The 23,177-nt window shown below is 49.5% G+C and overlaps 1 protein-coding gene and 1 long non-coding RNA gene across 2 annotated transcripts; one reads left to right on the top strand and one right to left on the bottom strand.

The window, feature by feature from the left end:
• Positions 1 to 1,762: 1,762 nt before the first annotated feature.
• Positions 1,763 to 4,576, bottom strand: LOC126494422 (uncharacterized). The gene is made up of 2 exons (XR_007590003.1): positions 4,192 to 4,576; positions 1,763 to 1,883 (listed from the first exon to the last, which is right to left on the bottom strand). It is a non-coding gene; the product is annotated as an uncharacterized lncRNA (long non-coding RNA).
• Positions 4,577 to 21,583: 17,007 nt separating this feature from the next.
• Ier3 (immediate early response 3) lies at positions 21,584 to 22,848 on the top strand. The gene is made up of 2 exons (XM_050131785.1): positions 21,584 to 21,838; positions 21,952 to 22,848. Exons 1-2 carry the CDS (start codon positions 21,629 to 21,631, stop codon positions 22,222 to 22,224), a joined length of 483 nt encoding a protein of 160 aa, XP_049987742.1. The 5' UTR covers positions 21,584 to 21,628; the 3' UTR covers positions 22,225 to 22,848.
• Positions 22,849 to 23,177: the final 329 nt, after the last annotated feature.

Below are 23,177 nucleotides of genomic sequence, written 5' to 3'. Positions count from 1 at the left end.
CCCATCACTCGGGAGGCAGAGGCAGGCGGATCTCTGAGTTTAAGTCCAGGCTGGCTTACAGAGTGAATTCCTGGATAGTTGAGACTACACAGAGAAACCCTGTCTCAGAATAAATAAATAAATAAATAAATAAATAAATAAATAAATAAATAAATAAAAATAATAAAATATTTTAAACAAATAAACTAAGTCACCATACGTCTAAAATGTAGAGCCAGTCAACAAGGGTCCCAGGGGCTCCCCTACACCCCTGTGGTGGCCCTGGACTGATGTGGGGATGAAGGAGACATTACCCTAAAGAAACAGCTCCAGACTGGAAGTAGCGCTTTCTCAGTAAGACGAACACGCACCTAGAGACCTGGGTTCCTGCCACAGCTGAACTCTTGGACCTGAACCTGGGCCAAACCACTTTCCCCTTGAGTCCCTTTCGCTGAAATCCTCTCAACAGCCAGTTTAGAGCAAATCACACAGTCTATGTGAGAAGATGCTGGACCAGAAAGCACCCCTCCTTCCACGGACATCTACAGTAGTAACCCTATCCATGTTTTCACTCAGGTTCCAGCTGCCCCTGAAAACAATAGATGGAAAATTCCAGTGATAAACAATTCACACGTTCTGCTGCTTTGAGTGGCGTGATGAAATCTGGTGCTGTCCCACCCAGGATGTGATTCATCTCTGGTTCAGTGGATCCATCCTGTATACACTGCCTACCCTGCATCATCACAGTCCCGTGACCCAGGATCCCCTCGGGGAGAGGAGCCTTCTGACACGTCAAACGGTCAGCAGTAGCCAGTGCTATGTCACAACGCCTGCGCCAAGCACCTCAATTCGTCACGTCACCGTACGCCAGGATGAGTATGACACAGTGGGCTACCTTTTTTTTCAAGTCAGGGTTTCTCTGTGTAGCCCCGGCTGTCCTGGAACTCACTCTGTAGAGCAGGCTGGCCTCGACTCAGAGATCTGTCTGCCTCTGCCTCCCGAGTGCTGGGATTAAAGGCGTGCCCCACAACTGCCTGGTCACAGTAAGCTATTTCAAGAGACTACATCACATAATTTTTACTACAATATTACAATAATTATGCTATTTATTATACTTATTATTCATCTATTACTGTGCCTCACTTATGAGTTAAACTTCATCATAGGTACACACATATAAGAAAATGTATATTATGTGGATTCGGCACCAATTTAGACATACATGGGACGTGGTGGAACGTGTCCCTCTACCGTAAGGGGCGACTACAGCATTTTCCAAAGACAGCCCCTGCTACAGGCTCTCCTGGGCACGTGACTGACACTCTGCTGTGGGGGCCCATTCTGACCAATGGGGTGTGCGGAAAGTGATACAGTTACTTAAAAAGGGATGCTATCAGACTGGGAGGATGGTTTGGTAGGCAAAGACGCTTGTCACCAAGCCTGACACTAGAGGTGGATATGATTCCTCTCTGACCTCCATTGATACACATTGATATTCAATGTAATAGTAAGTAAATCAATGTAATAAAAAGCTGGAGAAGAGGAGGAGGTTGTTAAAAGGCAGGGAGGGTGTAGGTCCAGCACCCAGGAGGAGGCAGAGGCAGGTGGCTCGCTGTGAGCTCCAGGCCAGCCAGAGCTTTGTGGAGAGACATAGAGAGACACTATCTGTCTCAAAAACAGGAAGAAAAAGTCAGCCTGATTCAGAGGTGACAGCTCCACCCCAACTGAGTCTGATTCCCAAAACCCACAGTGCAAGGACAGAACCAACTTTCCAGAGAAAAAGTTGTTACCGGACACCTTTAATGGCAGCACTCAGGACCCAGAGCTGGGAGTTCTCGGTGATTTCAAGGCCGGTCCATCCTGCTTAGCAAATCCAGGACAGCCAGGGCACACGGAGAAGGACCCTGTCTCAGAAACAAACGTAAGAGTTGTTTAAGGCATTCTTGGTTATTGAGAAAGTTCAAGGCCGGTCTGGGATATATAAGACTCCATCTCAAAAAGAGGTAGGGTGTCACTGGGTCCCTTTATTTGTTCTGCTTCCTAATGTGACCATAACAAAAAAAATGGGACTAGAGAGACAGTTGAGCAGTGAAGAGAACTCGTTCTTGCAGAGGACCAAGTTGTTCCAAACACCTGCACTGGGCAGCTCACAACCGCCTGGAACTCCAGCCCCACAGGATACAACAGCCCCTGCCGGCCTCTCTGGGCACTCAGATCCACACATTCGCATACCCAAACACAGACATTCTCACATAAATATTATTAAAAATAAAGTAAGTATTTTAAAGTGACATCAACCATGGGGCTGAGGTGTAGCTCGGTGGTAGAGCATCTGCACAGGTAACATGAGGCCTGTGTTTGAGCCCCAGTACTGGGGGGTGGGGTGCCGTGCCTCGTATCTTAGCAACCAGCCAGCATGCGAGAGAAATGCAAAGTAAAACAAGCTAGACCCATTTTTCTTTGTTTTGTTTTTTTTTTTTTTTGAGACAGGGTTTCTCAGTAGCTATGGAACCAGACCTGGAACTTGCTATGTAGACCAGGCTGGCCTCGAATTCACAGAGATCTGCCTGCCTCTGCCTCCCGAGCGCTGGGATCAAAGGCGTGCACCACCACTGCCCGGCTTAGACCCATTTCTGAGGTGACACTGTTCTTCAAAGGGCAGCAACGCCTGAGCTAGCAAAAACACCTCAAAGCCTTCTCCACGCTCCTTGTCCTTCAACATAGCCCCTCAGTTTCCAGTCCTAATCAGAGCCCAGTTACCACAGTGGAGACCTGAGGCCCCACAACAATAGCCAGAACCCAGTACCCACTGGAGTGGAGGAGGTTGTGGGAGGTCCCAGTTGCAGGGGCAAGCCTGGCCCTACCGTTCTGCTCTAGTGCCTCACCTGCAGGATGGCAAAGCCCGTCAGATGCCGCTAAGTCGGGGCAGTTTGCTGGGCGCATGCTGCCACCGGACCATGAAGTAGTTTTAGGTCAGTTGAACAACTTGTGAATTTCATCTAAAGGTTCCCTTGAGAGCGGGGTGTAACCCCAGCTACTTGGGAGGTTAAGGCAGATGGCAAGTTCAAGGCCTGCCTGCGCTACAGAGTGAGCTCAAGACAAGCCTGGGCAGCTTAGTAAGACCTTGTCCCAAAATTCTAAAGAGTGGACTGGACGGATGGCTCAGCCGTGAAGAGCACTGGCTGCTCTTACAGAGGATCCAGGTTCAGTTCCCAGAGCCCACGTGATGGATCCGGGTCCAGAGAATCTAATGCCTTTTCTGGCCTCTCCAGGCGCTGCACACATTTAGTGCACATCTATGCAGGTAAACACGCACACACACCTAAAATAAAAGTAAACATTTAAAAAAAAGGCTGAAACTACAGCTCAGGGGAAGAGCTCTTGTCTAACATGTGTGAGCCCAAAGTTCAGCCCCAGCCCCAAAAAGAAACAGAAAATAAAGCACCCTGGGGAAGGTTCGAGTTTATCATAATGTCAGGCCACGGACCAGACCGTGAGCTCACTGCGGCCTCTCACCCAGTTTGCCTCAAGCTCTTCTCTCAAAGACCAACCACTGAACTGAAGAAAAAACACTTCGACCTTTTCTCCCACTGGATGTCCCTCAACATCGTCCTAACAAAGAGCCGCTCACCACACAGCATGCTTCCCCTACCAGCCTCTTCTTCCACTTCTTCCACCGCGTCAATAGTCTTCCGAAAGGAGCACCCCTCTGTCCGTCTGTGACCTTCTAAGAGCTCCAAGATCGTTCGAAACGTCACCTGTGTGCCATGGTCCCCCAGTCCAACCTGGGCATCTATTCCCATTCTTCAGATGTGAACCCTGACCTTGGGCCTCCGGGTTCACATTAGCCGTTGCCAATCCTCTGTTTCCTTAGGACCTCAAATCCAACACAGGCTGTAAGGGTGAGCTTCACTGCTGCCACATGGGCCAAGACCCTGTTCCCAGCACTCAGCCACCTCTTGTTGGCAGCCTCCCTGGAGCATACACACACACACACACACACACACACACACACACACACAGCCCTTGCACCAAGGTGAACCTAACTCCTGACCCTCTGATGCAGTTTAAGTGTGCACCAGCTTAGTTTCTCCCCTTTACCATCCCGTTCCCCTCAGTTTCTCACTCCTGACAGCGCCCTCCAGTGAATCCCTCGAACACAAGTCCCTGCCGATGGCTGTGCTTCTAGGTAACTCAGCCTCAAACACCTACCAAGTCATGTTCTTTTCCCTTTCTCCTCGGGAGCCTGGCCCTCAAGCCCCATAACTGGAAGTTCATTATGAGACCATCCATCCATCCCAATGCGTCTCCTAGCAACGGCTTCTCACTTCTCATCCATTCCCTGCTACTTCCTGCGTCTCTTCCTCCTCCACCAGGTTCAGCACGCATGTGTGTCAGATTAAAATTCCAAAATGCCTCTGCCGGTTTGTCTCCATGCAGAAAAGTTCACTGCCTTGAGGAACGAAATGGCAAGAGATGAAAGGTTTTTCTGTGTCCTTTCCAAGATCCTCACAGAGAGCGGGCCTCCACCTTATTTACTTAACCTCATTTGTCAATGTTCCTGTCTCTCTTCCAGTTAGCTCCTTTAAAGTACAAACTCCCCTTCTTCCTGGCAGACCAGCTTGCCTTTCCCTCTCCCACAGGTTTACAAGTAGTGCTCCTTTGTGGGTGGGGTGGCTGCCTGCCCAAGCCATCCCACAGGACACAAGGTCAACTCGGTCTTCTCTAGACCTCCACCTGCAGCCAGACGGGCTCGGGACTTCACTGCAACCCGTTCAAAGTACACACACCTGTGAGCTTCTTCTGTCAGGGGTCTTAATAGGAGTGTGTCCCCCCACCCCGTTGGCAAGAGGATGGAGCTACCAGAGTCAATACTAAATTGCCAGGGGTTGCCAGGATAATTCTGAGGGCCACTTGCCACCAAACCTGATAACCTGAGTTTAATTCCTGGACCACACACACAGAGTTATTCATGTGCATACTGTGGTACACATGGGAGCACACACGGAAGCATCCACAGGAGCACACATGGGAGCACACACGGGAGCATCCACAGGAATACACATGGGAGCACACACGGGAGCATCCACAGGAGCACACATGGGTGCATACACAGGAATACACATGGGAGCACACACGGGAGCATCCACAGGAGCACACATAGGTGCATACACAGGAATACACATGGGAGCACACACGGGAGCATCCACAGGAGCACACATGGGTGCATACACAGGAATACACATGGGAGCACACACGGGAGCATACACGGAGCACACACAGGACCACACATGGGAGCACACACAGGAATATACATGGGAGCACACACAGGAGCACACACGGAGCACACATGGGGCCACACATGGGAGCACACACAAGAGCACACACAGAGCACATACAGGACCACACATGGAAGCACATACAGGAGCACACACGGGAGAACACATGGGACCACACACGGAAACACATACAGGAGCACACACACTCAAATAAACATAAAAAAATGACGAAGCAGGAGAGATGGCTCCAGGGCTAAGAGGACCGGGGCGTGGTTCCCAGCTCCACATTCAGCTCACACTGCCTGCAATCCCAGTCCCCTGACCTCCCTAGGCACCAAGCATGTATGTGCACATGCATCTCAGACACACATAAGCATGCATAAAAATAAACACACCCTTAGAAACAGTAACTAAAAGAACTGTAAGTCCAACATGGTGTCCCCTGGCTCTGGGGACAGCAGCAAGGGCTAGAAGAAGACAGACAGCTAACTCAGTTCACCACGCACAGGCCCCGTAACAAACATGTCCCAGTCAGGGCCTCCTTAATCTTAAGTTCAGTACTGAGAGGAAGAAAAGCCAAAATTGTTTAGCCATTCGTCTTCTTAGGAAAAATCCAGCACAAAGGGCTGGAGAGATAGCTTAGTGGTTAAGAGCAGTGGCTGCTCTTCAATTCCCAGCAACCATATGGTGGCTCACAGCTCTCTGTATCTCCAGTTCCAGGGGATCCAATGCCCTCTTCTGCAGGATCCTGAATTCATGTGAGGCACATAAGGTCCCACACGCATAAAAATAAAAGATAAATAAATAACTTTTTAAAAATCCAGCACAGATAGGTTTATTTTTATGTATCTTTTTAAACAACTTTGGGCCTGGTGGTGGTGGAGCACGCCTTTAATACTAGCACTTGGGAGGCAGAGGCAGGTTCTGAGTTCAAGGACAGTTTGGTCTACAGAGTGAGTTCCAGGATAGCCAGGGTTATAGAGAAAGACCTTGTCTCAAAAAAAAAAAAAAAACAAACCTTTGGTAGATTCATTGGCTACCCCTAGCAGGGGTATTTCCTCCTCTGGTAACAGTTGTGTCCTTGTGAGGAGTTACCTGTGTTACCTGTGTGCACAGCCTGTAATTCTAGTGGAGAAAAGGTAGGAGGATCATGACTTCAAAGTCCGTGAGTTCCAAGCCAGCCTGAGTTACATAAGACTCTGTCTCAAAACACCAAAACTATTGCTGCCCATGGTGGCTCACACCTTAATCCCAGCCCTGGAGAGGCAGAGGATCGCTGTCACTTTGAGGCCTGTTTTACATACCAAATTTCAGGCCACGCATGTTGCATAGTAAGAACCTGTCTCAAAATCAGCAGCTACCGCAAAAGCCAGGCATGGCGGCACATTCCTTAAATCTTGAAACCTGAGAGAGGCGGGAAGATTGGAACCTCACGTTCAGGCTGGGCTATAAGAGATCCTGCCTCAAAACCAAAACAAAACACCAGAGAGCTATTAATTAATGTGTCCTTTTCCAATTATTTTGGATTTTGCTTTATTGAAGTGGTGTCTCAAGTACCCAGGCCATCCTTGAGTTACTCACCCCCTGCGTCCACCTCTGTAGTGTGAGGATTATCGGCTTGCTGTAGCTTTTCTGAGACAAGGGCCATCCTGCAGCCTAGCCTGGACTTGAACTCAGTGTGCTGGGATCACAGGCCTTGCAAGACCCTGTCCTGACCTCAGATGACCAGAGACTCCTGAGGCTTTAAATGGTCACCACGAACCGAATACCACACTGAACACTGGGTGGGTTGTGGGTTCTAGGGGAATTGCTGCAAGTTAGAAGCCAATGTGGGCTACACAGTGAGTTCCACTGCAGCCTGGGTTACAGAATGAGACTCTGTCTGTCTCCAAAATGCCAGAAAAATCAGGTCTGGAGAGATGGCTCTGCAGTTAAGAGGGCTTGCTGCTCTTGTAGAGGACCTGGATTGGATGCCTAACATCCACGTCAGGTGGCTCACAATCTCCTGTAACTCCAGGTCCAGGGGATCGGACACCTTCTTCTGGCCTCCATGGGCACCCACACATGTGGCATACCTTCACACAAACACAGATGATAGATAGATAGATAGATAGATAGATAGATAGATAGATAGATAGATAATAGATAGATAGATAGATAGATAGATAGATAGATGATAGATAGANGATAGATAGATAGATAGATAGATAGATAGATAGATAGATAATAGATAGATAGATAGATAGATAGATAGATAGATAGATAGATAGATGATAGATAGACAGGTAATACATAGATAGAAATATTTTTCAGATTAAAATCTCTTAAAATGTTTTATTACTTTGTTATTTTCTGTTTGAGTGTTTTGCCTGAATGTATGTCTGTACACATATGTGTGCCTGGTGCCCTGAAAGACCAGGAGAGGTTGTCAGACCCCACGGAACTGGAGTTTCAGACAGCTGTGAGCTACCATGTGGGTGCTGGGAATTGAACCTGGGTTCTGTGGAAGAGCAGCCAGTGCTCTCAACAAATGAGCATCTTTCCAGTTCACTAAATAAAATCAATTAATTAGATTTGCTAGTACACTCCTTTAGTCTCTGCACTTGGGAGGCAGAGGCAGGTGGATCTCTGAGAAAGAAAGAAAGAAAGAAAGAAAGAAAGAAAGAAAGAAAGAAAGAAAGAAAGAAAGAAAGAAAGAAAGAAAGAAAGAAAGAGAAAACCATGATAGGGCACCTGGGCACCCCCTTGCAATCTCAGTGCTGAGGAAGTGGAGACAGGCTCATGTCTGGGACAGCATGCCAGCCAATCTTGCCCAATGCCTAAGTTCCAGGCCTCAGTAAAAGTTCCTGTTTCAAAGAAAAACGAGGGAGTGGAGGGTGAGGAGGGTGGGCAGAAGTTGACCTCTGGCCTGCGCAGGCTCACACAGAGAAAGAAGAAAAGTAAAAGCATTGGGAAAATATAAGAAAGCTGAGGTGAGAGGCTCAGAACCTCAGGATCTTTCCTAATCCCTACTGGCAAGAAAGAGACTGTGAACCAGGCTGGGCAAGCCTGCTCGGAGGGTGAGGCTGGGCTTCTTGTGTTCCTCGCGGCAGGAGCTGAGGGCAGAGCTGGAATTATATAACCGTGTTGGGTTGGGTGCTGGTACAGGCCAGTGGAAACTCATCGTGGATAGGGTTATGAAATAAAGGCAGCTGGTGCTCTATTGCAGCTGGATGTCCAAGCCGCTGTGTCGAGAGTTCTGTGAATGCGTGGGGAGGGGGGCGGTGCTGGCTTTGTTTTTAATATGCTGATCATTTAGATGGAGAGAAAAGAGACCACCAAGTATTGTCAATCTGAACTTTATCTTCTAGAAATTAAAATAGATTTTTCAATTATCTCCTTAAAAACTACAAGGGAAGCCGGGCTGTGGTGGCGCACGCCTTTGATCCCAGCCTTCGGGAGGCAGAGGCAGGAGGATCTCTGTGAGTCTGAGGCCAGCCTGGTCTACAGAGCAAGTTCCAGGACAGCCAGGGATACACACAGAAAAACCCTGTCTCGGAAAACAAAACAAAAAAACACCAAAAAGAAAAAGAAAGGAAGAAAAGAAAAGAAACTCTAAGGGGAAAAATGGGCAAGTTTTATTTTCAGTAAGAGAGCAAGGAGTCTCATCCAGGTTGGTGTCACAGTGACCCTCTTGCTGACTCTGCTTCACCCAAGACCCTGTGCCATGGTCAGGGAATTCCAAGGGAATTCCGGGACATTTGCTTTCTGCCTTAGCATTCCAATCACGCTCAGCCAGCTCTGTCACCGGCTCCATCTCCCTTTTTTGTTCTGTGGGGAGTGTGTGTAGGGGGTGAGACAAGGTCTCACTGTGGAGAACAAGCTGACCTCATATGTGTAACAATTCCCCTGCCTCAGCTTCGAAGCTCTGGGATTCATAGGCACTGGCCCTCATGCCTAGCTCTGTCGCATCATCATAGGAGGAGAAAGTACTTGTTAGGGTCTAATATCCGAAATAATGTTCGTTACTATGTGTGAGATGGAGGCACACGGGAATATAGAACACTTTTATGGAGATATTCTTATCGCGTATGTTCCCTTAACTAGGTTATAATTTTATTTTTTTTTTCATTTTTTAATTTTTTTTAGTTTTTCAAGACAGAGTTTCTCTGTCTTGGGGCCTGTCCTGGGGCTAGTTCTGTAGATTAGGCTGGCCTCAAACTCACAGAGATCTGCTTGCCTCTCCTCCTGAGTACTGGGATTAAAGGCGTGCGCCACCACTGCCTGACCTATAAACTTTTCTTTAAAAGACAGTCTCACTATGTAGCCCTAAATTGGCTTGGAACTTGATACACAAACCAAGCTGACCTCAAACTTCTTCTAACTCCCCGGTGCTATATTTAAAGGTGTGTGCCCTATACCTGGTCCAGTCCTAACCTCCCTATGCTCTTAGTTGAGAGGCATTGACAGTCAGCCTGCGAGTGTGGGGTTCACAGCACATACAGCCACCCTGGGGCCTGCAGCCGTGTCCTCCGCCACACGCCTGTGTCCTCTAGGGCTGCTGGGAGGACTGCGGCGCTCACGAGCTCAGAACGCTCTGGACTAGTTGATTTTCCAGATGGCCAGTGAGAATGGGAACTCAGTGGCCTGGGTTCCCTTTCGCACTCTGGGCTTCCTTTCCGTAGAAGTGTGGTCGTGGATGTGACCGTAAGTGTGTTTCCCTTTCTTCAGAGATTTCTTAGGAAGTGGTTTCCAGACTCTTGAATAGTCAGTGGAAGAAAAGAAAAGAGAGGGGATGAACCTGGCTCTGGGAAGAAGCAGAAGAGCTGGGGATGAGGCGAGATGGCACCATACATCGCTTGCGTGGCGCGCGTCACTCTCTGGGCTTATCCTCAGCAAGGCACACAAAATTAACCCCATCGGTCTGCACCCATGTCTTCCCAGGTCCTCTCCAGCCTAGTGTCAGTACCAGAGATGGGAATGTTGTGTCTCTGCTCTTTCCTGCCAGGTCACCAGCACACTTGCTGATAGATCATTATTGGTTCTAATCTTTTGTGTTTAGACTAATTGGTTTTGTTTGTTGTTGGGTTTTTTTTTTTTTTTTTTAAAGACAGGTCTCCTGTAGTTCAGGGTGACCTTGAACTCTTGATTCTTCTGCCTTTGCCTTCTGGTGCTACGCCCTCTCCCAGGGCTGCAAACGGTCCTCTGAAATGATCTCGAGACCTGCAAGAGTCTCACCTCAGTTGAAGGAAAGTTCATACTCATTGGCTGTCTTGCCCCCTAAACCAGGACCCAAGCTAGGGGTACTGATTTCTCCCCAAGGGCTGGCATTGGGTCAGAATAACCAACTGGATAACTGTAGCCCAGGGAGTTATATACACGACCTGTGAGACTAAGCCTTTGAGAGGCACAAACCACCAAGCCTCAGCCCGAGGGCAGTGAGCAGCACCTGCAAGTCTGACGGCCTCAGAGAGGCAGGAAAGCAAGGGCATTGTTTAGTTTTGTTCCCGAAGCCAAAGTTCCTGGGAGCCAAATCCAGCTTGCCTCAACCAGCTCTTCAGCGCCTCCAGGGCCCTCTCCCAAAACGCCAACAGAGGGCCAACCTTACCTTCTCCAGAGCTCACTGGAGAAGGAAACGGGTTAAAAACGTGGAAGTGGACCATGGTGAACCGGTTCTAGCCTCCCCTACTCCATCCTACCCTGCTGCAGCCCATGTGTCAAATGAGGGAGACCTGGAGTCAAACCGACACCCACTGTGTGGATGTATAGTCGTGAGAAAGTCCATCAACCACGAAACAAAGACAGAGACAGTAACTGTGGGGGCGAGGTTGGATTTCAGCCCTTAGCACTGTGCCTTTACGCAGGGCTTCTTGTGAGCTGCAGGACCTGGGCTGGTAACGTCACACACACCCAGCACTGGTGCGAAGCCAATGGGGAGAGGCTGGTGCTGAAGCTGCTGTGGGCTCCCAGGATGTGCAGGTCTGAAGAAGCTTCTGGTAACATGCCAGCCCATTTCTGTCCCCTGAGGTAACCCAGGTAGGAACCTGTCTTTGACAAAGAAAATGCTTTGGCTTGTATTTCTAAAGCAAGACTTTACCTCAGGGACATTTCAACGCCATCTCTTTAACAGTCTTGCAAAACGGGGCGTGGCAATTGCAGCCTTGCCTGTCATCACGCGAAAGCAGAAAGTTCGAGACCTGAAACGCAAAGTAAGGCCTAGCTCAAGAACCAAACCACTTTGGGAAAAAACAGTTGACAATTTTCCTGAAGTTAAACATATACCAGTAAGCTGGGTTTGTGGCTCAGTGGTGTGATGTTTTCCTACTAAACAAACAAACAAACAAAAGAATAAAAATAAGGGCCCCGGAGCAGCCAGAGGTTAAGAGCACTTGCTGCCCTTGCGGAGGACCAGGCTTGGATTCCCAGCACCCACAGGTCAGCTCACAAACACTTGTTACTTCAGTTCTAGGGAATCCAGCGCACTTTTCTGACCTCCGCTCACTAACCACATGATGTACACTCACACATAAGATACACATTAGATGAAAATAAATACATCTATTTCTACAAAAAGAGAGTAGGACGGGTAGTGGTGGCACACACCTTTAATCCCAGCACCCAGGAGGCAAAGGCAGGTGGATCTCTGTGAGTTTGGGGCCAGCTTGGTTTACAAGAGCTAGTTCCAGGACAGCCAGGACTACACAGAGAAACCATGTCTCAACCCCCCCCCCCAAAAAAAGAGAGAGAGAGAGAAACAAAACAGGGACTGGAGAGATGGTCTTATTAAAAGCACTGACTGCTCTTGCAGAGGACCCAGCTATAATTCTTAGTACCCACATCTGTGGATCACAACCTTCTGCAACTCCAGTTCCAGGGAATCCAGCACCTTCTTCTAGCATCCATGAGCACTAGACATGTATAAGGTGTATTTACATACTGCAGGTGAAACATTTACACACACACACACACACACAAATAAACCTCTTAAAGAATAAATTAGGTCTAAAGAGAAGGCTCCACAATCTAGGCACCCACATGGCAGCTCACAACCACCTGTGGATCTGTGGATCACAACCTTCTGCGACTCCAATTCCAGAGGATCTGATGCATCCTTTTTTGACCTATGTGGGTACCAGACATGCATATGGCTGGAAAACACTCAGACACATAAAATAAGTAAATCTTTTCTTAAAGCTTTTAGGACAAAAAGTATCCCAAGAGAGAAAATTAAAAAATATCCAGTTATTCAGTTTGCGGGAGTCGGTTGTCTCCTTTACCGTGTGGGCCGTGGCAGGACTGGCAGCCAGCTCTTCCACCCTCCAAGCCATCTTGATGGCTCAATGGTTTCTTAAAAATTATCATTACAGTGCATTTATGTATTTAGTGTGCTGTGTATAGGTGCATGCAGGAGAAAGAGGGAAGTAGACAGGAAACTCTAAGAACTGATTCTCTCCTTCCATCATGTGGGACCTGGACGAAATCGGGTTTTTCAGGCTTGGAGGCAAAGTACCTTTGGGCACTGAGGCATTTCTTCTGTCATTGTTTTTTTTTTTTTTTTTTTTTTGAAACAGTGTCTTGCTATGTCATCCTGAGTGGCCTAAGGCTCTATACTTAAATCAGACTGGCCTAGAACTCAGAATGAGCTTCCTGCCTCAGCCGGCCAGGTGATTACCAACACTTAGCTTTTGTCTTTTGAGTCAGGGGCTTGTGTAGCCTCGTAGACTTCAAGCTCACACTACACACACACCTGGATTTCGTAAGGTTCTTTGTGGCCCATCGCTGTGCTCATTTCTGGTAGTGAATAGTTCTGAATACCAACATCATTAGATAAGTTGGTCTCGGCTGAGATTCAGCAGTTCCAAGTGTGGCTCAGCTGTGCGGGAATGTGGGAGCCCCTGTTTTCTTTTCTGAACTGCGGAATGTAGCTATACAACCACTCCTATATTCTGGGGTTCATCTTGAGATTCAGCAGACAGGAGCAACTCTAAATGGGCAGGCACCATCCAGAGAAGGAGTTCAGCACTGACCAAGAGAAGAGCGCATGCTGTCCGCCACGTTCCCCTTGCGAGCCACCCACCCACCGTGCTGGGTGGGGTTTTCAACGCCCTGATTGAGGCAGGGAAAGTCGGCTCGGGAGCCAGGATGACGGCAGCTTCAGGCCCAGACACTCTAGGGAAACTGTGAGGCGGGGAGAGAAAACCCGAAGGGGAAACAAAGCTACATCCAGTCTGCCCGGCCCAGCTTCCTCTTTCATGAGGTCACAGCCAAAGCCATACTGGGGCGGCAGGGTGCCAGGGATTTAGTGAGGTTGTTTTTTCCCTAACTTGGTTCTGAGTCACATGGCATCTACTCTTCCCAGAAAACCACGGCAGGGCTCACCCTTGGCAGCAGATCAAGCCGGTCCTAACACGCGATCCCCGCTGGCATATGGCCAGCCCTCCACGGAGCACCACCTCTGGCCCCAGGCCTCCCTGGGAGGGGACATTCCCTTCGAACCTTTAAAGAAAAGGGCCTTTGGCGGTTGTTGTGAAAGGGGGAGGGAGGCACGTCTGACTTTCGGGGATCTGTGAGAGATGCTGCTGAATCATGGGGCTTCGGAAATAGACCTCGGCTGGCGGGCCTTCGGTGAAAGGCCTTCGACTGTAGAGATCAGTCGTCGGTAAATACAGGGTGCCGGAAAAGGCAAGAGACGACTTTATTCGTTGTACCTTTCCCCGGTGATTATATTTTGATCTTGTCTCAAAAAGGTGTGCAGGGGTGGGGGAGGCTGTGGCTCAGGGGGAGAGTGCCCTAGGTTCAGCCCCCTCTCCGATGGCTGACGCTGGAGTAGTGAAGGGAGCCGCAGACCGACTCCCATATGATTCGGTCTCTAGCTCTTTCCAGTCAGTCTCTGTTGACGCCCAGCTCTAGGGGGCTGCGGTGTGGCTCACTGGGAAAAGTGCTGGCCTAGCATGTGTAAGGCACTGGGTTGAATCCCACCCCACCCCCCAGGGGGGGCTTTAAAATTTCAGTTAAGCCGAGTGAGGAACACTCAGGAGGCATAGGCAGGGAGGTGAGGGAGCATCACTGTCACTCTTTGGCCTTTTGGCTAAAATCAAGAAGAACTGGAAGCCAAGCTGAGCTACAAAGCAAGATCTGTGTCAGTGAGCTGTGTGAGGCCTTGTAGAGTAGTTGGTAGAGTGCTGGCCTAGCATACAGGAGGCCCTGAGTTCAAAGTCCAGTACCCCATAAACTGGGCATGGTGGTCACACTTGCCTGTAGCCCCAGCATTCAGAAGGTAGAGGCTGGAGGGTCAATCAGTTCAAGGTCATCCTCAGTCCTGTCAGAGTTCGAGGTCAACTTGGTCTACACTAGTCCCTGCCTTTTTTTTTAAACTCGTGTGAGCGTGTGTGTGTGTGTGTGTGTGTGTGTGTGTGTGTGAGCGTGTGTGTGTGTGTGTGTGTGTGTGTGTGTGTATGTAAACATTCCTGCCACAGTGTGTGAGTGGAAATCAGAAGACCATCTGTGGGAGTTGGTCCTCCCCTTCCACCATGTTCCCACTATTCCTGGGAACAGGAAAATTGGAAACAGCAGCCAACAAAATGGACAGGTCAACCTTCGTAGAATGATAATCTGGTGCCGGACTGTGGTGGTGCACGCCTTTAATCCCAGCACTCGGGAGGCAGAGGCAGGCAGATCTCTGTGAGTTCGAGGCCAGCCTGGTCTACAGAGTGAGTTCTAGGACAGGATCTAAAGCTGCAGAGAAACCCTGTCTTGAAAAAAACAAACCAAAGTAAACAAACAAAAGAATTATAATCTGGCAAGAAAGAAACTGAGAGTCAAAGAGAAAACCTGGGTCCTGAAAGCTGGTTTGGGAAGGCTGCCGTGGTGGGAGAACAGGGGTGTGGAGAGTTTGATCTCGGTAGACTCCGGCTCACCTGAGATGCAGCTGGACAGAGCTGGGCTGGGCCAGGCAGAGCTGCATCACGGAGCAGGTGGTCCACTTACTGCTGCAGCTCGCCCGCCCGGTGCTCCAGGCATACTTGCTTCGCTTTTACGTCATAGGAAATTGCCAGGGTCTGGTCGAAGCTCACAGTCGGCTTCAGGGGTCATTTATTAACCGCCTAAGACACACGCTGTGCTCTACTCCTGTCGGGGAGTGTACGCCTCTGGCCAGAATTGTTCCTGCTGGACTGTGTGTGCGCGCTTAGGCCAGCTGGGAGCAAGGGTGAGCGTGTAAAATCGCTTGCATTGGCTGAGCAAGAAGCAGGAATGCAGAAGCCTCCTTTCTCGGTGATAAACAAAGAACCACAAAAACTGCCTGAGATAGAAAGCGAGGGAAGGGAGAAGGAACTGCAGATTGTGTCTCCTCGAATCTTACCGAGTTAGGCTGCTTTCCCGCTGGAGCCCACTCACAGTGCCCATCTTTGCTCCCAAAAGCTCCTGCCCCCAGACTCACAACAATGGCTGCTACCCAAGTTTATTTATTATTTTTGGCTCTTTCGTGGGGGGGTGAATAGGATCACTAGCCTCCTTCCTCTGTCCTTTTTATTTTTTGCTTTTTAGTCAGGGTCTGTCCATGTAGACCTGGCTGTCCAGGAACTTGCTATGTCAATAGGTTGATTCCAACTCACAGAGACCACCTAGCATTAAAGGCGTGTGCCGGCGTACTCGATTCATTTTTTTTTCTAAGATTCATTTTATTTTTAATTCTGTGACTGTATGTGTGGCTATTGGGGTGTATACACACATGAAAGCAGGTGCCCCCTAGGATCAGAAGAGGCCACTGGGTGTCGAGCTGGAGTAGGCTGGTGTGAGTTGCTAGAGACCTCTGGAAGAGCAGCAAACGCACGTGACCGCTGAGCCAGCGCCTTGGTTATTTTTAATAGTGTGCATTCATTGTCTAGAGGGAAGGGTTTTGTTTTATTACGGCATTGTCTGTATCGTATGCTTTGCTCAGATTCCCCTCCTCCCCGTTGTCTTCCCACTGGCTCTTTTCTCTCAGTGAATCCCTGTTTCTTCTTTCATTTTCTTTTTTAGGTTTTATGATCTCGATGGCAAATGTGAGAGAAAGCATGCAGCATACCTTGTAACGCGATGATAACTTGTGCACCAAGCATTTAATCTCTGCCTTACTGAAAGACCGGTCCGCCCACTTGCTAATTGAGGAAACAGGTTTTCAAAGAGTAACCGGCCTAGCATGGCATGGTTAACAAATAACAGAACCGGATTTCCTCGGTGCCCCTAGCTTGTAATATGTTCCTTTTGCCTCCCTTGGTTTCCGCCTCAAACTTGTCTCGGTCAGCAACATATCGACATGCCGTGCGAGTAAGAGCCTTTGGCTGTCCTTCTCAGCCCCCACATCTCTGGCTGCATCTCTCCGCCCCGCTTCTCTATCTCAGAAGCACACACTTTCGAAGGTCTACTGTTCCCCTCTTCTGTCTGCAGCCATTTCCCAGGTCCCTGGGTTGCCATTAGGCTGTGGAAAGCCACATTGTGGCACTTCAGGTGGGACGCCACCCTGGCCTAGTCCTGGTGAAGGAGAAGGTAGGGGCTTCTTTATCTGCAGGAGGGGCAGATGAACCTGAGCCACAGCTGAGTAGACTCCAACTTTTGCTTGGAAGAGGAAGCGCAAGCAAGGTTCTGAAGGGATAAACCTGGACAAACACCGGAATGAAGTTTAGAAGGGATAGACTGAAAACCATGTGTTCAGGGCTGGAGCAATGGCTCCGTACGTACGACCCTCGTCAGATCCACAACACCCACAGAAGCTCACAACTGTCCGTAATTCTAATCCCAGGGGATTGGCACTGCCCATGGTGTATAGACCCACATACAGGTCAAACATCCATACACATGAAACAAGTGGGTTTTTTTTTTTTTCCGAAGGTAAAACTTTGTATTAACCCCATCGAGGCACCAGGCCAGCTACTGAGGATGCCAGGGAGCCCCATGGAGGTGAAGAGCGTGTGTGACTTGTCCACTCCTGAAGATGAGATTAGACCCAGCCTTGGGGTGTAGTTCAGAGATGGAGTACAGGGCGAGCATTCAACAAGTTCTGGGTTCAATCTCCAGCACCAAAAGAATTATTAAAAATGTAAACCAAGATATAAAATTTTTTTCCAACTACTTTTGTTGGTTTGTGAAGTAAAATGAGAGGCTGAGAAGGGGGTGCTGGTGGGAGACAAGACCCCAGGTCAGAGGGAGGAAATGAAGGAGCACGCTGGCCTGGGAGAGGAAGGGAAGCCAGGGGCCTGTGTCTCTAGGATGGGAGCACTGGGCACTGGCCCAGCTGATGCTCTCAGCCTCTGGTACTTCCTGGCTTTAACTCCCCCCAGCCCCCACTCCCACGCCCCCTCCTTGGTTTAATGACTCATTCCCCACCTTCCCCAGCTTCCTGGGTGGCAGATTCCAGAGTCTCCAGAGACTCTGGAGAATGGGATGAGACTGGGGGAGAAGGAACGGCAACAAGCTGGGTTCTCTGGGTCATCTCGCCATCCCGTGCTGCTACGGCCGGCCACAAGAAATGTCCCTGTTTGGGGAGGACGGTAAAGCTAACTAGGCCCAGCTGGAGCCAGAATTCAGATGTGGGAGTTTGTGTTGAAACCTGAACCCGAGGTCTCCTTTCTTTCCCCTCCCTGACTGAAGCCCTGAAGAAATTTTCCATCACAAACAAGTGAAGCATCCCTAACCTGGGGGGCTCCCCCTCTCCCCCTCTCCTCCTCTCCCCCACCAAACAGTTTCCTCTCATCCTCTCCATGTGTGAGGAGAGTGTGGGCAGGTGTGCAGTAGCCTCCGCTCAGATGCAAATCTGGGGACGCTGGCCAATAGGCAAGGCAGATTTGAGGAGGAGGGTTGTTTGTTTCCCCTACAGGAAGAGGTGTATGCAATGTGGGAGCTGTCCCCCGTGTTTAGATGGGGATACTAATCCCAGGAAACAGTCACACACACAGCAGTGAAACCTCTACTTATAGCACAAGTGTGAGGCTTATGTGCTTTCCTAAGCATCCTTGGTTGAAAAAAAAAAAAAAAGCCCGTGTGTTTCCAGTTTGGTGTAAACGCAGTTCTAGGGCTGACGAGATGTCTCGGGAGGAAAAGGTACTCACTACCAAGCCTGGAGTCCTGAGCTCAGCCCAGTGAAGCCCACATGGAGGAAGGAAAGTTCTCCTGTGACCCATCCACCCCCAAATAAATGCAATAATAATGTTAAAACTTTCATGTTGAGTTAGAAGCCACGGCAGTGTATGGCTTTAATCCCAGCACTCGGGAGACAGGCAGATAGAGCTCTGTGAGTTCAAGGCCAGCCTGGTCTATGGAGCTAGTTTCAGGTCAGCCAGGACTACACAGAGAAACCCTGTCTTGAAAAGTGAAATAAATTAATAAACAGAAAACTTCTAGGTTGAACATAGCTCAGTGGTAAAGCATTAGCCTAGCAGACAGAGGCCTCGTTTTCAGTTTCCAGTTTTTTGGGTTTTTGTTTTTAAGTTTAAAAAAAGAAATTTCAGCTTTTCCTTTTAAAAAAAAGTTTTGATTAGCCAGGTAGTGGTGGCACAGCCTTTAATCCCAGCACTCGGGAGACAGAGACGAGACAGTCACATCTCTGTGAGTTCAAGGCCAGCCTACTCTACAAAGAGAGTTCCAGAACAGGCTTCAAAGCTACAGAGAAACCCTGTCTTGAAAAACAAACACACACACACACACACACACACACACACACAAATAATTAAATTTATTCGTTCTGGGCTGGAGGGATGCCTCAGCGGTTAAGAGCACTAACTATTCTTCCAGAGGTCCTGAGTTCAATTCCCAGCAACCACATGGAGGCTCGCAACCATCTGTAATGAGATCCGGTGCCCTCTTCTGGCCTGCAAATATATGTGCAGGCAAAACACTGTATACATAATAAATAAATAAAAATAAATAAATCTGTTTTTTATGTGTGTGTCTGTGCACCCACGTGCATCTCTAGTTCCAGAGATCAGAGACACTATTAGAGCCCCTAGAACTGGAGTTAAGGGTGGCCACCATGCAGATGCTGGTCAAAGCCGGATCCTCAACAAGAGCAGAAGCTCCCCAGCTTTTCCTAAGACGCTGTTTCTCTGGGAAGTTTAAAGGAACGTATTCATGTTCCAGAAGCCTGGAGGCCCTAGCCAGTCTGAGAATATTATGTGTACCCTTATAGCTCTGTATTTTCATCTTTACTTAGTAAGATTATTGAGGGCTAGAGAGAAGGCTCAGGAGGTAGGAGCACTTCTCGCTCTTGCGGAAGGCTGCAGTTTGGCTCCCAACAGCCATAACCGGCGGCTTATACCCAGTTCCAGGGCTTCCAGCACCCTCTTCTCGCTCCTTTGGCTCCACTGTGCTGGGTTCTATGAAGGACAAGTGTGTGTAGCACAGCTTCTGACCGAATGATGGGACTCACATGTACTCACCGGGCTCAAAACGAGATGAAGTTCTGGGCCAGGCTCACCCTGGACCCAGTTCTATTTTAAGGCTCCTACGTGTTCTTCCTCCGTCGATACGCCAACGTAGTACCCAAATCACCCAAATCTGGTGATCTCACGCCAGCAATGTGTCTTCCGGTCTTGTTTTGGGCTGCTGTTACCTTTACCTGGGATGAGCCCATCCCAGACAGTTCCCAGCTTAGATTGATTGCTCTTCTCCTGGATTGTGCTCCATAGTCTGGGGTCTGCCCTGTGAGTGCTCCTCTCTGTCTAGTTCCTCGCCCGCCATTAGCACTTCCCAGGAAACTTACTGTGTGTGACATTGCTTTCCTCCAGATGAGTCCTGTACTTTTCCAGCTCCAATTTTTCCACAGTCACCTCTTCCCATCTGAATGTGTCATATCCCACCTATTGGGTCATCTCAAAGGTCACTCTTGGCTGAAGTCTTCCTGACTGATTAGTCAGAGGTGAACACCAGCTCCTCGGGGTCCCCTTTGATAGTCTTCTTAGGACCCTCAGAAGAGTTCTGGTCATGGCCGCCTTGTAAGCCCAGACCAAAGTGACAGCTGTATCTGGCTTGCTTCCCTCCTACAACGCTAAGCTGGGAGCTTCCAGTAGCACATATATATTTGTATGTAATTTGATTATTTATTCGGATGTGTGTATGCGTGGGCATATGTAGACCACATGTGGAAGTCAGAGGGTGGCTTTCTAAGAACCACTTCTACCATGTGGATCCCAGGGGTCAAATTCGGGTCATCAGACCTAGCAACAATCACCTTCACCCTCTGAGCCATCTCACCTGGCTTTTGGGAGGGGGGTGTTTGGTTTCATTTTAAAACATTTCACTTTTATTTTATGTATATGAGTATTTTGTCTGTCTGTCTGTATGTGCACTGCATGCATACCTGGTGCCTACAGAGTCCAGAAAAGGGCACCAGATCCCCTGGGACTGGTTGTGAGCTGCCCTTTGAGTTCTTGGAACTGATCCCAGGACCACCGCAAGAGCAGCAAGTGCTCTTAACCACTGTGCCATCTCTCCAGACCCTTTTTTGTTTTTTTGTTTGTTTTGAAACTGATCTTGCTATGTTCCCTAGACTGGTCCCAAACATCCTGGGTTCAAGATACCCTCCTTGGCAAGCCTCAGGGAAGAGGGTCACAGTTTTATATTGTGCTGGGTGACTTCCTTAACACCTTTATTCAAACTGTTCCGGGTCCCCTGAAATGTTGACTTCTGTGTCCAGGAAGAGAGAGGTCTCCAAAGGAGCAGAGAATTCCTGTGGGTTCTGAATGATGCTGCCTGCGACACTTGACACGATGTCTCACAATTTTAGAAAGCTCTTCATTTTATGGCTCATTTTGTGACCCATCCAACAGAGGCTGCTGACTTCTTGTCCCCGCTCTACCCCTCTTTGAATAACTTCACCGGTTTGTCACTAACAGTCATTGCACATACGTGTGTGCTTGTGAAATACACGTGATGTGTGTCTGCGTTCTCACGTATGCCTAGGCAAGCAAAGCTGGGTCTGTGGGTTTTAGTGTGTTCTTAGTCTTCTTGGAAGTTTGTGCAATTTTTCTACGCATACTTCCAAGTACGTGGATGTGTTTTCTGTGCTCCCTTGATCTTGCGGGACGTCTCTAACCATGGTGGCTGAACCATCTGCTACACGTCTGGGAGCCCCCTCTAGACACCGCTTGTCCGGACATGTGCTTACTTCCAGCGATTGCACCCACCCGCATTCACTACTTCGGGGCAAAAACGTGCACTGGGGCACCTAAGGAGTAGGCAGTCAAGGCTCCACCTACACTTTTTGCTTCCTCCTCGGAATTTCCAGCCCTTCGCAGCCAACTGCTCCCCAGCTGAGAAGGGCGGAGTTCCGTGGGACCGTCCCCTTATTTGACTATATAACTAGCGCCGCCTCGCTGGAGATCTGCATTCTTCCTCACTCTCTGCACAGCGCTGAAACTATGTGCCACTCGCGCAACCATCTCCACACCATGACTGCCCTGCGGGCCCCGGCTCCCGCTCCCTCCGCCAGCTCGGAACTCCGGCGGGGCTCCGGTCCCGAGATTTTCACCTTCGACCCTCTCCCGGAGCCGGCGGTAGCGTCCGCCACGCGTCTGAACACTTCCCGCGGACACCGAAAACGCAGCCGAAGGGTGCTCTACCCTCGAGTGGTGAGTAGTATCGCCGGAGTGGGCAGCAGGGGCTCGCGTCGCTGTGGTACTTACCGGGAACAACTAGACGCGGAGACCTTGATCTGACTTTTCCCTCTTTTATCTCTTCCCAGGTCCGGCGCCAGTTGCCAACCGAGGAACCCAACATTGCCAAGAGGGTCCTCTTTCTCCTGCTCACCATCGTCTTCTGCCAGATCTTGATGGCTGAGGAAGGTGTATCGCAGACCCTGGCCGCAGAGGATGCTACCGGTGCCGCGTCACCTGAGCCCGTCTCTGCGCCCATCACTGCGCCGCCCTTCTTCGAGCCCTTCAATCTGACCTCCGAGTCCTCGGACTACGCTCTGGACCTCAAAGCTTTTCTTCAGCAACACCCAGCAGCCTTCTAAATGCGACCGGTCACACTCAGTCCGAGAAAAAGAAAGAGGCACCAGCCGTACCTGGTGCGCCAGAGCGTATCCCAAACTGGGACTTATAAGGGCAACGCCAGCTCAGAACACTACAGCCAAGATGCCAGTGCTTGGGGAGCCCGAGGCACCGTGCGTCCCGGCTAGGCCTACTGGAGAAGGACAGAGGCCTTCCCAGTGTTCTAATGAATATTTATGTATTTATGTATATCCTCCTAGGTGAAGGAGGGGGTGTATGTAATATTTATTCTAATTTATGCAGGGGTGCGAGATATGCCCCCTTGCTGTAACACAGTTGTCTGGATTATTTATTAATGAGTTATAGGGTCGGGGAGACAGAGTGGCGGGAGGGAGCAACTGGGAGTTAGACTTGGTGGTAGTTCGTAGGTTTAGGGTAACACTCCGTCTTCCAGCACCCCAACTCTGTAGTCTGTTGTAAGGCTTTCGGCAGACCCTTGGGAATCCGGTCTGTGGCCTTTGATATCTCCCTGGTTGCTTCTCAGGGGCGGCTGCGGGAGTCTTGGGTCCATGGGTCAGAGGGCGGATGTCGGGGGTCGCCTAGTATGTTCTGTGAACACGAATAAACTTGATTGCCGGTTATTATTATCAGCAGTTCTCCAAGTGTTTTTTTTTTTTCCCAAGTGACCAAACATTAAAAAGACGAAAAATAAAAAAATTAAAAAAGGAGGCGGCGGGAGGATGTGACTAGGTCCCAGGTCCGCACCCCTTCTTGGTGCCCGAGCTCTTTTTCTTGGAGTTCCAGACCTACATCCGGTCACCGGATGCTGTCATACATTGCTGGGTCTGCGGTTTTCCCGGTTAGCCGGTAGTGTGGTAACCTGCTTACTCACGGTGGACGGCGGGTACCCAACGACCTGACATGGAGGGCGTGGCCTCGTGGGGCGGGGCTTCCTCGGGGGGTGGGTGCTGAGGGG

The sequence above is a fragment of the Alexandromys fortis genome, unplaced genomic scaffold (genome assembly GCF_014885135.2).
Source record: "Alexandromys fortis isolate MF-2015 unplaced genomic scaffold, M_Fortis_MF-2015_v1.1 scaffold_390, whole genome shotgun sequence".
Taxonomy (NCBI): domain Eukaryota; kingdom Metazoa; phylum Chordata; class Mammalia; order Rodentia; family Cricetidae; genus Alexandromys; species Alexandromys fortis.
The sequence above is the reverse complement of the archived record's forward strand: the minus strand, read 5'-3'. Positions and strand labels throughout refer to the sequence as shown.

Coding starts and splice junctions, on each gene's coding strand:
- Ier3 (XM_050131785.1), top strand. CDS start 21,629: ATGTGCCACTCGCGCAACCATCTCCACACCATGACTGCCCTGCGGGCC. Junction 21,839..21,951: donor GGGTGCTCTACCCTCGAGTG/GTGAGTAGTATC, acceptor ATCTCTTCCCAG/GTCCGGCGCCAGTTGCCAAC.